Below are 12,348 nucleotides of genomic sequence, written 5' to 3'. Positions count from 1 at the left end.
AATCATAAATTTGAGAGCAAGGAGTTCATGAAAGGATGGAGGGGCAGGGAAGGGGAAAATGATATAATTATTATCTCAAAAAAGTAAAAAAAAAATGTTAAAGGAAATGCTGTCTCTGCTCCGTCCTTTGTTCTTCCTCTCTTTTATGGGTATTGTTTTCAAGGTTTAGATTTCTAAAATTATTCTTATTTTTAAATTTATTTATTTTTATTCTATATGCATAGATGTTTTGCCTGCATGTATGGCTGTGCACTATATGTATGCAGCATCCAAGGATGCCAGAAGTGGGTACTGGAGTTACAGTTGTGAATGTAATCGTGAATGCTGCGAATTGACTACAGGTGCCCTGCAAGAGTGGCCCATGCTCTTACCTGCTGCATCATCTCCGAAGAATGCTAGGGTTCTAGTTTTTAAAAATGTTTAAATTATATTTTGTATTTTTGTGTATTGGTGGGTGGAAGGTGTGTGCACGTGTGCATGTTTGTGTGCACATATGTGTGCAGCATGCATGTGTGTGTGTGTCTGTGTGCACAAATGCCATGGTGCACATATGGAGGTCAGACAATAATTTGTAGGCATCAGTTCTCTCTGTCACTATGCCCACATAGTGACTGAATCCAAATCATCAGATTTGGCAGCAAGAGACTTTATCCTTTAACAGTCTCAATAGACATTGTTTATTCTCAAAAACAGAAAAAAGGAAACTCTATTCTCTCTCTCTCTCTCTCTCTCTCTCTCTCTCATCTACATATCTCTCTACCCTTCCGTCCAACATTATCTGGATAGAAGACAGCATGCAAGAAACATTTCTCAATCCCAGCACTCGGGAGGCAGAGGCAGGTGGATTTCTGAGTTCGAGGCCAGTCTGGTCTACAAAGTGAATTCCAGGACAGCCAGGACTATACAGAGAAACCCTGTCTCAACAACCAAAAAAAAAAAAAAACCCAACCAACCAACCAACCAAAAAAAACCCAAACCCAAAACAAAAAAAAAGAAACATTTCTCCTCATCTCACTGTCTTTTATAGTTAGTTACAAATTCCCAAGGCTGTTCCCAGACGGACCTGGATTTATCGGCGCTACTCCTTTGGCTCCCTCTGCATTTGGAAGGTCTCAGTCTTCTACTATAATACATGACATACAATCACCAGTTCTGCACATCTCCCTTATTATGTATCTGCTGGTGTGTCCTTGTGACAACACTAAATGGAGATTTCTGGGTCAGAGGTCACAGGAGTACCTGGTTTTCATACAAAGCACAGAAATCCTAACCAGTGTTTTAGAATAGGGTCCTCTTTTTGCACAGCCTGTCAACACCAGACTACGGAGGAACTATTTATCAGGATGGTTTCAAAATTCCTTCCTTCCTTCCTTCCTTCCTTCCTTCCTTCCTTCCTTCCTTCCTTCCTCCCTCCCTCCCTCCCTCCCTCCCTCCCTCCCTCCCTCCCTTCCTTCCTTCCTTCCTTCCTTCCTTCCTTCCTTCCTTCCTTCCTTCCTTCCTTCCTTCCTTCCCTCTCCTCCCCAATTACTTATTCTTCCTTTCTCTCATTTTTATATAGTGTCCTATAGATAGGGTTTCTATTGCTGTGATGAAACATCATGACCAAAAAGTTTACACAGGGTAGGAACCTAGAAGCAGGAACTGAAGCAGAGGCCATGGAGGGGTGCTGCTTACTGGCTTCTCTCCCTGGCCTGCTTTCTTATAGAACCCAGAACCACCAATCCCGAGACAGTACCACCCACAATGCGCTGGGACCTCCTCATCAATTGCTGATTAAGAAAATGCAGTGCAGGCTTGCCTACAGCCTGATCTTATGGAGGCATTTTCTCAATTAAGGCCCACCTCATAAATGACTCCACATACAGTGTTTCATTTACCCGAGGCTGGCTACAGATTCACCATGCAGCGATGTTCTAGTTTCATCTCTATCGACGTGATAAAATATGTGGACAAGAATCGACCCAGGGAAGGAAAGGATTTATGTGGCATACAAGTTCCAGGTTAAGACTCATCCACAGTAAAGAGCAAAGAGAACAAAGGAATCCTCACTGTGTGCTTGCATCCCCACTGTGTGCTTGCTACTCGGATAGCGTTCTCCATTCTTACACAGTGCCAGGGCACAACATATCACATGGTGCCACCCATATTCAGAGCAGGGTTTTCCACCCCCACTAACAGTCCAGACAATCCCTCCTGCACACACAGGCAGGCCTGCCCTTGACAACCCCTCAAGCCCCTCAGGAATCTCTTCCCTGATGGCCATTAGTTGTATTGACAGTTCAAACTAGCCAACACAATGGCCTTGAACTCTTGAGCCTCTCATCTCCACTCCTAAGGGCTTGAGTTTCAGGTGTGTGCCCAGCTTGTAAATTGTAATTTTAACTTATGAGCGGAGGGGAGAACACCTGAGATTAAGAATCATGGACATCATTGTGGTGAACATTTTTTCAAGTATTTTGCCTAATGTATACATGTGTACATCTACACACATACATGCACACACACAGACACATGCACACCATATACTACCTTCCTTAACAAAATAGCCTTAACTTTCAGAACTGTGTCAACTGGTTATCTTAGTAACTTTCAGAACTGTGTCAACTGGTTATCTTAGTAACTTTCAGAACTGTGTCAACTGGTTATCTTAGTAACTTTCAGAACTGTGTCAACTGGTTATCTTAGTAACTTTCAGAACTGTGTCAACTGGTTATCTTAGTAACTTTCAGAACTATGTCAACTGGTTATCTTAGTAACTTTCAGAACTGTGTCAACTGGTTATCTTAGTAACTTTCAGAACTGTGTCAACTGGTTATCTTAGTAACTTTCAGAACTGTGTCAACTGGTTATCTTAGTAACTTTCAGAACTGTGTCAACTGGTTATCTTAGTAACTTTCAGAACTGTGTCAACTGGTTATCTTAGTAACTTTCAGAACTGTGTCAACTGGTTATCTTAGTAACTTTCAGAACTGTGTCAACTGGTTATCTTAGTAACTTTCAGAACTGTGTCAACTGGTTATCTTAGTAACTTTCAGAACTGTGTCAACTGGTTATCTTAGTAACTTTCAGAACTGTGTCAACTGGTTATCTTAGTAACTTTCAGAACTGTGTCAGTCAACTGGTTGTCTTAGGCACCTCAGGCTTGTTAGTTCCCTTCCAGAATGAAGGCACAGATCTGTGCTTAAGTGACTGCCACCAATCAGAATTTATATACTGAGACATTTTTGCCTTAAGGAGCAAGATAACCTGAAACACTAACCCCCATTGAGTGAGCTTAAAATCTTGTACATTGGTAACTGGCTCTTAACTTCAGCAGGACCTGTGTTTAGAAAAGACCGGGAAAAAACATAGAAACAAACTGTGTTCTGTACCAAAGCCTTGTGTCGGGCACTTAGATGTCACAGCACGACAGATTAAACAGTGCTTGCCTGTGAGGAATGTATATTCTGGTCCCACTTTGATCTGCAATGAACTTAGAGTGCTTTCTGTTTCCTCTGTTGATATAGTTGGCTTAGACGTGACCAAGTAGCCCAGGCTGGCCATGTACCCAGGTTGACCATGTACCCAGGTTGACCATGTACCCAGGTTGACCATGTACCCAGGCTGGCCATGTACCCAGGCTGGCCATGTACCCAGGCTGGCCATGTACCCAGGCTGGCCATGTACCCAGGCTGGCCATGTACCCAGGCTGGCCATGTACCCAGGCTGGCCATGTACCCAGGCTGGCCATGTACCCAGGCTGGCCATGTACCCAGGCTGGCCATGTACCCAGGCTGGCCATGTACCCAGGTTGTCATGTGTCCTGGATGCTTTGCTTGTTTTTTTTGTTCGTTTCTTGTTTCTCTGGTTGGATTTAGTTAAATGGATTTCTGTGAGAATGATCATTAGATGAGGAAAATTTTATTTTGTTTTGTTTATGATACAAGGGATAGAACCCAGAATATGCTAGATAATTATTGTGCCACAAAGCTATATCCCTAATCTTGAATCAAAAAAGAAGTTTGTTTTATCATCCTGGTCATACAGAATCTGAGGAACTTATAAAAGCCTACCTTTATTTTCTCTTCTGAAGCCCTTTTCCGCGCTCCAAGATACAGCCCTTCTAGCTGGGTCACCACATAGCCGGTGTGTCTCCAGAATGGGTCATCCTTCTGCTCTTTGATGTTTTGCCGAGTCCACATTTCTTGCTTCCTGGGGGAGAAATCAGACTTTACCACAGATCCCCTGGTGCTAGAGTTACGGATGGTCGTGAACCAGCGTGTAGGTGCTGGAAACAGAACCCAGGTCATCTACAGGAGCAACAAGTGCTCTTAACTGCTGAGCCATCTCTCCAGGCTCCCAGAAAGATTTATTTTTTTTATAGTTCTTTCATTTTTACTTCTTTTAGTTCTCTGGGGTTTTTGTTTTGTTTGTTTTTATGAGATGATTTAATGATTTGACACAATTTTTCAACCAGAAAAGCTATTTCTGGCTTGTTTAGGCTGTCTCTATCCTTAAGACGATCCAATGCACACGTCTGGGGATACAGCCCCATAGTTTCCCCTGATTCCTGAGAACCTCTAGCCATCCACAAGTGGAGTGTTTAATGCCTGATTCAGCAGAACACACAAGAACCCTTGGGTTCCCAGATGAGTCTGCTGTGCCAGCAACTTAATTAGACTTACATTTTACTCTTCAGAAAACCGAACTAAAATAGAAGTTCCCCAGAAAGCATTAAGAAGCCTGGCTTTAGAACTGTGTTTGTAGTTAATTTCTGTACTATGGACACGGAGGCAAGAGGATCTTAGCTGGAATTTGAGGTCACTCTGGGCTACGTAGTAAGACTCTCTATGTCTCTCCACGTGTCAGGTTAAGGATTTAGATATTCTCCAACTTCGAGCTAGAGTTAATTGCCAAGCTCTTGACACAGAAACAACTTATGGAAGAAGGAGAAGGGGTGCCTAGAAAGAAAGAGGGGGGCACCCACGTGGAAGGCTTTAGGGATTTGACTTTGCCTTCTCTGTTTCCGCCATTGGAAGTGTGATATCCAACCTGACCTCTAAGAGAGCTGAAGTTGCTACCAACCAACTTCATTCCATTACAGAAAATGTGCGCCCCTCCCACCCCCAAGTAAAAGGGTCTCCTGAAGAGGCAGACTAAGACTCAGTATGGGGGGAAATGGCAGGGTAGCCATGGGAACAGGAAGGGTAGCCATGGTTACAAGGAAAGGGAGTTTCCATACATACTCCATGAAGTCTTGCACTTTTTTCACAATGGAAGGATTCTTGATCAGCTGTGGGTACAGGTTCGTGAAGTGGTCGTACATGTGTCTGAAATGACAGATACAGAGTCACCTTCCAGTGTCTCCTGGATGTCACAACTTCAGTAACTCACACTTTCAGCTTAACTGGAATGCACACCAGTCACAAATCTCCACCATGCTTTAAAACTCAAACCATACAAATGCACAGCTTAACATGAAGAACTCTTTCCGGGAGCTGGAGAGATGGGTCTGTAGTTAAGAGCACTCGCCGCTCTCCCAGAGAACCTGAGTTTGGTTCCCAGCATAAAAGCCAGATGTGGTGGTGTGTAACTGTAACCCCGTGCTGGGAAGATGGGAGACCGGATGCTGGGGACTTGCTGGCCAGTCAGCTTAGGTGAAGTAAGCTCTGGGTTCAATGAAGAGACCTTTCCTTAAAGAATAAGGGGGCTGGAGAGGTGGCTCAGTTGTCAAGAGGGAAAATTGGTCCTGCAGAGGACCTGAGTTCAAGTCCCAGCACCCACACCAGGCAGCTTACAACTACCTGTAACTCCAGTTAAGGCGAGTTAGAGTGTCTCTGACTCCTTATTGCATACACAGACACAGATATGCACACAGACACCAACACACACAGACAAACACACACAGATATCCACAGACACACACACAGAGACACTCAGAGACATAGAGACACAGACACACACACCATACCACCACACTTACACATTAATAATAATAATGATAATAATAATAAGGCATATAGAAGAGGAAAGGACCATAAGTTGCTGGTGTGGTCTGAATATGAAATGTCCATATGAAATGTCCATATGAAATGTCCATTACAGGCTCCCATGTGAATGGTTGGTCCCCAGCTGGCAGTGCTGTTTTGAGACATGGTAAAGTCTTTCTAACATAGCCTAGAGGTCAGAGGTAGAGCTATACAAGAGTGGGAAATGGGGTTATGGGTCACCCCTTCTCCTGCAGTCCTGTGCACTATGACTCTGGACATCATGTAAGCAGCTGCATTGGTTTCTACTGGTAGAGCTACAAGCCACCTTATGGCCTTGCCAATTCTGCCAGTAGGGACTGCATTTGCCCCCTAACCATAAACCCCAAATAAAGTTTCCTTTAAGGTGGCTTCTTGGAGGCATTTTATAACAGCAATGAGAAACATCATTAATAGAGCTCCCACATGACTCTGCTCCCATGGGCCCAAATGACTTGGGGTTGAACCCTCTGACACCAGAGGCCCAGAGAACATTTTACCCTTAAAGATGACTGATCACTTCAAGTGTCCTGTCACAGACAGAAAATGGACTAACCAGGAACTCATTGTTGGTTCTTAGGGCAACAAACTTAGGGGTTCTTATTCCAAGATGCTCCTACACATCTCAGAGTTTCGGGAGACAACCAAATATTCTGTGTGACCTTGGGCAAAGTGAGGAGACACTGGAAGTCCACAGTGCTGGGAGAGGTAGGGGGTGGCCATCACCATCTCAGAGAGCAATGATTACACAGCCAGGCGTCAGGAAGAGTAGGTAGGTCTTGCATAGCAGATGATAAAATACCCAAGCTAAAGGATAAAGGAGACTGTTCTCCCACATTGGGCGCCAAGGTTGCCATCATAACCATCGACTAAACCCCTTTCTCCCTACAGGATGCTAGTAACACAGGCCCATTCTGGGGTTCACTGGTCAGAGGAGGAGGGGGGAACTAATTGATTCTAAAATCTGAAGGAATGAGACTCAGACCACGGGGAAGTGGGGATTCTACTTGTAGAGCCTAACCCAGGATGATGAAGTCAAACTTTGAATCCTTGACTCAAAGTCTTTCCCTACCGTGGTATACTCACCCTGTCGCTTTGTTTCCTTCAGAGATAGCTACTTATGTGCTTATAGCATTTTTATGGGATGAGGAGACAGATCAGTGGTTTAAAAAAACTTGCTTCTTGCTTTTCAGCATCTGCATGGTGTCTCACAACCATCAGTAACTCCCGTTTTAGGGGACCTGATGCCCTTTTTTGGCCTCCATAGGCATCAGACACACACATGGTACACATACCTTCATGCAGGCAAAACACATACATAAGATATGATTTAAAAAATTAAATAACAATATAGTTAAGTGCATCAGCTTCTGAGCTGAATGTATCCCCACACACTTGGTGGATGTTTCTAAAACACTCAACCCCTCAAAGGGATGGGTTACAGAAAGGGCGAGGGGGTCTCTCTCTGGGGAGAGTGGCATAGGGATAGGAAGCCGATGAAACCTACTTTCTGGAAAAAACGTTAAGCCGAGAAAGACGACCAGAGGGTGGTGTGCAGAGCTCACCTATAGATCTGAGAATTGTGATGTCTTAGTCAGGGTTTCTATTCCTGCACAAACATCATGACCAAGAAGCAGTTGTGGAGGAAAGGGTTTATTCAGCTTACACTTCCACACTGCTGTTCATCACCAAAGGAAGTCAGGACTGGAACTCAAGCAGGGCAGGAAGCTGGAGCTGATACAGAGGCCATGGAGGGATGTTCTTTACAGGCTTGCCTCCCCTGGCTTGCTCAGCCTGCTCTCTTATAGAACCAAGACTACCAGCCCAGAGATGGTCCCACCCACAAGGGGCCTTTCCCCCTTGAGCGCTAATTGAGAAAATGCCTTACAGTTGGATCTCATGGAGGCATTTCCTCAACTGAAGCTCCTTTCTCTGTGATAACTCCAGCTGTGTCAAGTTGACACAAAACTAGCCAGTACATGTGGGCATTAAGGAATGTGGGCATTTTGAACTAGAAGGAGGAAATAGACAGGGTCAATGGTCTAAGCTGAATTTCTTACTAAAACAATGAAATCACAAGCTTACATTAAGGGGGAAAAAAGGTATAGAAGTTCTGACAAGATGACTCAGCCAATGTGCTTACCCTTTAAGCCCAAACGCACTAAGTTTGATAAACAGACCTCAAATAAAGAAATAGAGAACTGACTCCTGAAAGCTGACCTTGGACTTCCACAGGTGCCCCACAACAAATACCTTCTCCCCACCAAACACTAAGCACACACACACACACACATACACAAGACTAGAGAGAGAGAGAGTAAACAATATTATACTTTATATACAATTTTAAATTTAAAAAAATGAAAAGTTTTGATATACAATGCTCACTTAGTAAGGAAACAAAAATATTGGGCATTTTACCCAAAGTCTTCATCACTGTACCCACAGTCCTTCCCACTGCACCCAGTCACTGCGCCCTGCCTAGTTCATACAGAATTTCAGCTGTTTGCACACTCCCACTATCAAAAGCACAGCACATCTCTAATGGAGAAAGTCCTGTGTATTTCGCCCTGCAGGGAGCATCTGTACAGACCTCAATGAGAAACACAGCAACCCAAATGTCAGTATTTCTAACAGAGAGATCCTGAGGCAGAGGACTATCTGTCTCGACTGGAAGATGGCAGCTAAGGAGCCATATAACATAACACAACACAAGACAGATGCAAACATAGGAAGACACCTGACACTAACAGCTAACATGCAATTACTAAACTATGGCTTGTTTTGTATAGACTATATGTTAAAATTTTATTTTACTTTTGATCATTTTTCTTGTATGTATATGCACCTGTGTGGAGTTCCCAAGGAAGCCAGCAGAGGGCATCAGGTCCTCTGGAAGTGCAGCACTTCTTATTTCTGAGTCATCTTTCCAGCCCTAAGACAAGGTTTCTTTGCTTGCTTATGTTTTGTTCTGACATTTAGAACAGGGAGGAGATATCTTAGGTGAACAGAGGAGCTGTGCATCCATCTGGCTTCCCTGCATGCTACTGTGCTCCTCTGTTACATGGTTATAGGGTTGGGCTTAAGTCCTCTTGCTTGCAAAGGCAAGCTTACAGACTAAGCCAGGCCCAAGGACACAGACTTTGAATTCTGAGTTCAAAGCTTGATTCTACACTGGCTAAAAGCAAGATTCCCGATTTCTCCATGGTTGCACGTCTCATGCAGCAGAACTTCAGGGATCTGTCAAGCCTAGTTTAGGGACCAGCAGTGCTTCCTCCTAAGTGCTAAGACTTCCTTGCTCACCTCAGTTGGTCACACACATTCAGATGTTGAGAATCTCAAAGGCTCACATCAGTTAGCGATTTTCATCCACTGTGTCTGACTCATCTGTTTGGCTTTCCTGGATCAAGGACCGGACAGGCTGCCTTAGTCTTTTCCACAGTAACTAACTCCCCCTACCCCCCATGTGTGTGTGTGTGTATTTGCACAAATGGACAAACTCTGGCTAAACAGCAGCCTGGTTTCCAACTCCAAATCCTACTGTGCTGGCTAGTTTTATGTCAACTTGACACAAGCTAGAGTTCTCTGAAAGGAGGGAGCCTCAGTTGAGACCGTGCCTCCATAAGATTAGGCTGTGGGAAAGCCCGAGGGCGTTTCTTTAAGTAGGGACCAATGTGGAAGGGACCTACCCATTTTGGGTAATGCCATCTCTAGGCTGGAGAACCTGGGTTCTATTAGAAAGCAGGCTGAGCAAGCCATGGGGGTGGGGGCAAGTCAGGAAGCAGCAACCCATTATGGCTTCTGCATCAGCTCCTGCGTCCAGGTTGCTGCCCTGCCTGAGTTCCTGTCCTGACTCCCTTTGATGATGAACAGTGATATGGAAGTGTAAGCCAAATAAACCCTTTTCTCCCCAACTTGCTTTTTGGTCGCCATGTTTTGTTGCAGCAATAGAACTCCTGACTGTGACACCCACTTCTGGCTTTCTAACTTTCAACTACCTAGACTAGGGTTCCTAGTGCATGGACCCCAGTGAGCATAGAGTTAGTACAGACTGAAGACTTAACGTGAAGTTTCTCTGGACACTCTTTGGAGCAGAGTATACTAGATAAGAGCCTGCAGCAAGCTGGCTGTGACCATTGTCACACGTCACAGGATTGCCATCGTGTCTTCTGTATTCAGTGGCCCTTGCTTCATTAGGTATGTTTGAAGGCCAGGCTCCAGCTTAGTTCTTGCCTTTGTTTATAGACTTGACCTAGAAGCTTACTCAGCTTCTAACATCAAAAGGAGCCCTCCAGGCCTGTGGAAGAAATTCCTGAGGCATTTCTTGACAGTCGCCCAATACCGCAGATAGACTGTTTTCTTCCTCTATTGGGTCTGCGATGCTGGCTTTATCAGCCTTAGCAATGATTGCATCACTGTGTCAAATACTCTCCACCACAGAACACACTCCTGCCCACCTCTGTCCCCCTCTTCTGATCAACAAAACAGTGTGTGTGGTGGGGCATTGATCTCACTCCTTCCAGCTGGGCAGTTCCAGAGGAGGCGACTTCAGCTGCTGCCGTGGACACCCCACTTACCAGCCACTTTATTTAAACCACTAGCAAGAGTATCCTGGGGCCCCATGTCTTCATCACCTTTTCTTCTCCGACTGGTTCATGCCTCATTTTATTAATGAGCCATTCAGGACCACTTAACGTTTAGCTCATCAGAGAGACTCCAGAGACTGAATTTACAACTCTTAGGGAGCCACCCAAACGAGTTAAAACAAACAAACAAGTACAAAGAAACTCAGCTTGGCTGGGGCTACCGCCCTGCTGCAGTATATATGCAAGCCTCTTCCTTCTGATTCACCAGCTGCAACAACAGGATTCAATTAAAACTAAAGAGCATGTAATTAACAGCTGGAGGCAAAGTGCCAAGCCAGGCATCTGGGTGAGGCAGGGACCCTAACTCCAAGGTGTTCCAGATAGAGGAGGGGGAGGGGGCGCTGTAAGTCAGTGGGGATACAATCATAAGAAGTTTCGCCATTGGGGAATAGAGAGGCTGTAGTTAGGAGTGTTTCCTGTTCTTGAAGAGGACTTTAGTTTGGTTCCCTGTACCCACATCAAGTGGCTCACTACCAATCTATAATTTCAATTCTAGGACATCTGATGTCCTCTTCTTACCTCTGGGCACGCGAGTGCACACACACACACACACAAAAAAAATAAATAACACATAAATAAGATAGTGTTTTGCTGGGCATGATGGCACATGCCTGTAATTCCAGAACCTGGGAAGGAGAGGCAGGATGATCAGTAGTTTAAGGTCATCCTTAGCTATATTGTGAGTTCTGGGCCAACCTAGGCTACATAAGAACTTGTCTATCTCCAAAGATAAGAGAAAGGGAGGCAGAGGAAGAGTGTGGGCCTGCGGTGGGCTCCCAGTTACATTTCTTGTTGCCAGGATTGGGGGAGGGGGTGAGTTACCTTGAGGAAGTACCTCAAGGGAGGAAGAATTTATTTTCTCCCATGGTTTAAGAGGGTACAGTCCACATAGTGTGGAAGGGGAGGGGACTTGATATCAGGAAGAGCCTGTGTCTGGGACACTTTAAATCTGGTTGGGGAGGAGGCAGAGATGGCAGGCAGGAACTGGGGCCCCAGTGAGGTCCAAAAGTTTTCACAACTTCACCCAAACAGTGTCGCCATATGGCGACCAAATGTTTGAACACATGAACCCGTGGGGGACATTTTACATCCAAATTGCAGCACTGGCCCTAGATGACTAAGAACTCCTCAGGTAGTAGAGATGAAGGCAGCGGCGGCGAGTTCCCAGGAATCCACTCAGCTGAGACATTGTGCTGTGGCACCTCCAATCTTGACATCAGGATCCTAGGAGTCCAGCTAGCTGTGGTGATGTTGTGCCTCTCAGCGGGCGCTCTTGCCCCTGCAAGCCCAGCGTATCTACTCCACTGAGCAGGTCGATTCTTTAACAGCCAGCTCTTGTACAGCGGACATCTCAGGGGCCACATCAGAAGAGGAGGAAATAGGTGGATAACGCCACGCCTTTCCCCAGCTCCGGGCCAATGGGTTGTTCTGAAACATGCTTGGTCACCAAGAAAACAGCCGGCTCTTCAAAGCTTTGAGCAGGGCTCAAAGGTGATCTAAACACAGCCTCATGCTGAAATCCCTGCCTGTATTTGCCTTTCCTGAACCGGTTAGGACGACAGAGCCTGAGCAGAGGTTTCCGGAATGTCTGTTCCCTGGGACTCTGCATATGTTTGCAGACCGCTCATTAGCTGCTGGTGATGACACCCAGCTCATCCCACATTGGAGGTAGCAGTCGCAAGTGAATCTCTGAGTTT

The 12,348-nt window shown here is 45.3% G+C and overlaps 1 protein-coding gene across 1 annotated transcript in view; it reads right to left on the bottom strand.

Moving 5' to 3' along the window:
- Plbd1 (phospholipase B domain containing 1) overlaps window positions 1-12,348 on the bottom strand; it is a 54,884-nt gene that overhangs the window by 30,221 nt on the left and 12,315 nt on the right. Inside the window, exons 3-4 of the mRNA XM_021165697.3 lie at window positions 5,226-5,309; window positions 4,053-4,191 (exon numbers count right to left, since the gene is read on the bottom strand). Coding sequence (XP_021021356.1) covers window positions 4,053-4,191; window positions 5,226-5,309 — 223 coding nt within the window. The remainder of the gene's footprint in view (window positions 1-4,052; window positions 4,192-5,225; window positions 5,310-12,348) is intronic.

Source organism: Mus caroli, unplaced genomic scaffold (genome assembly GCF_978045245.1).
Source record: "Mus caroli unplaced genomic scaffold, Mus_caroli_1 scaffold_7, whole genome shotgun sequence".
NCBI classification, from domain to species: domain Eukaryota; kingdom Metazoa; phylum Chordata; class Mammalia; order Rodentia; family Muridae; genus Mus; species Mus caroli.
The sequence above is the reverse complement of the archived record's forward strand: the minus strand, read 5'-3'. Positions and strand labels throughout refer to the sequence as shown.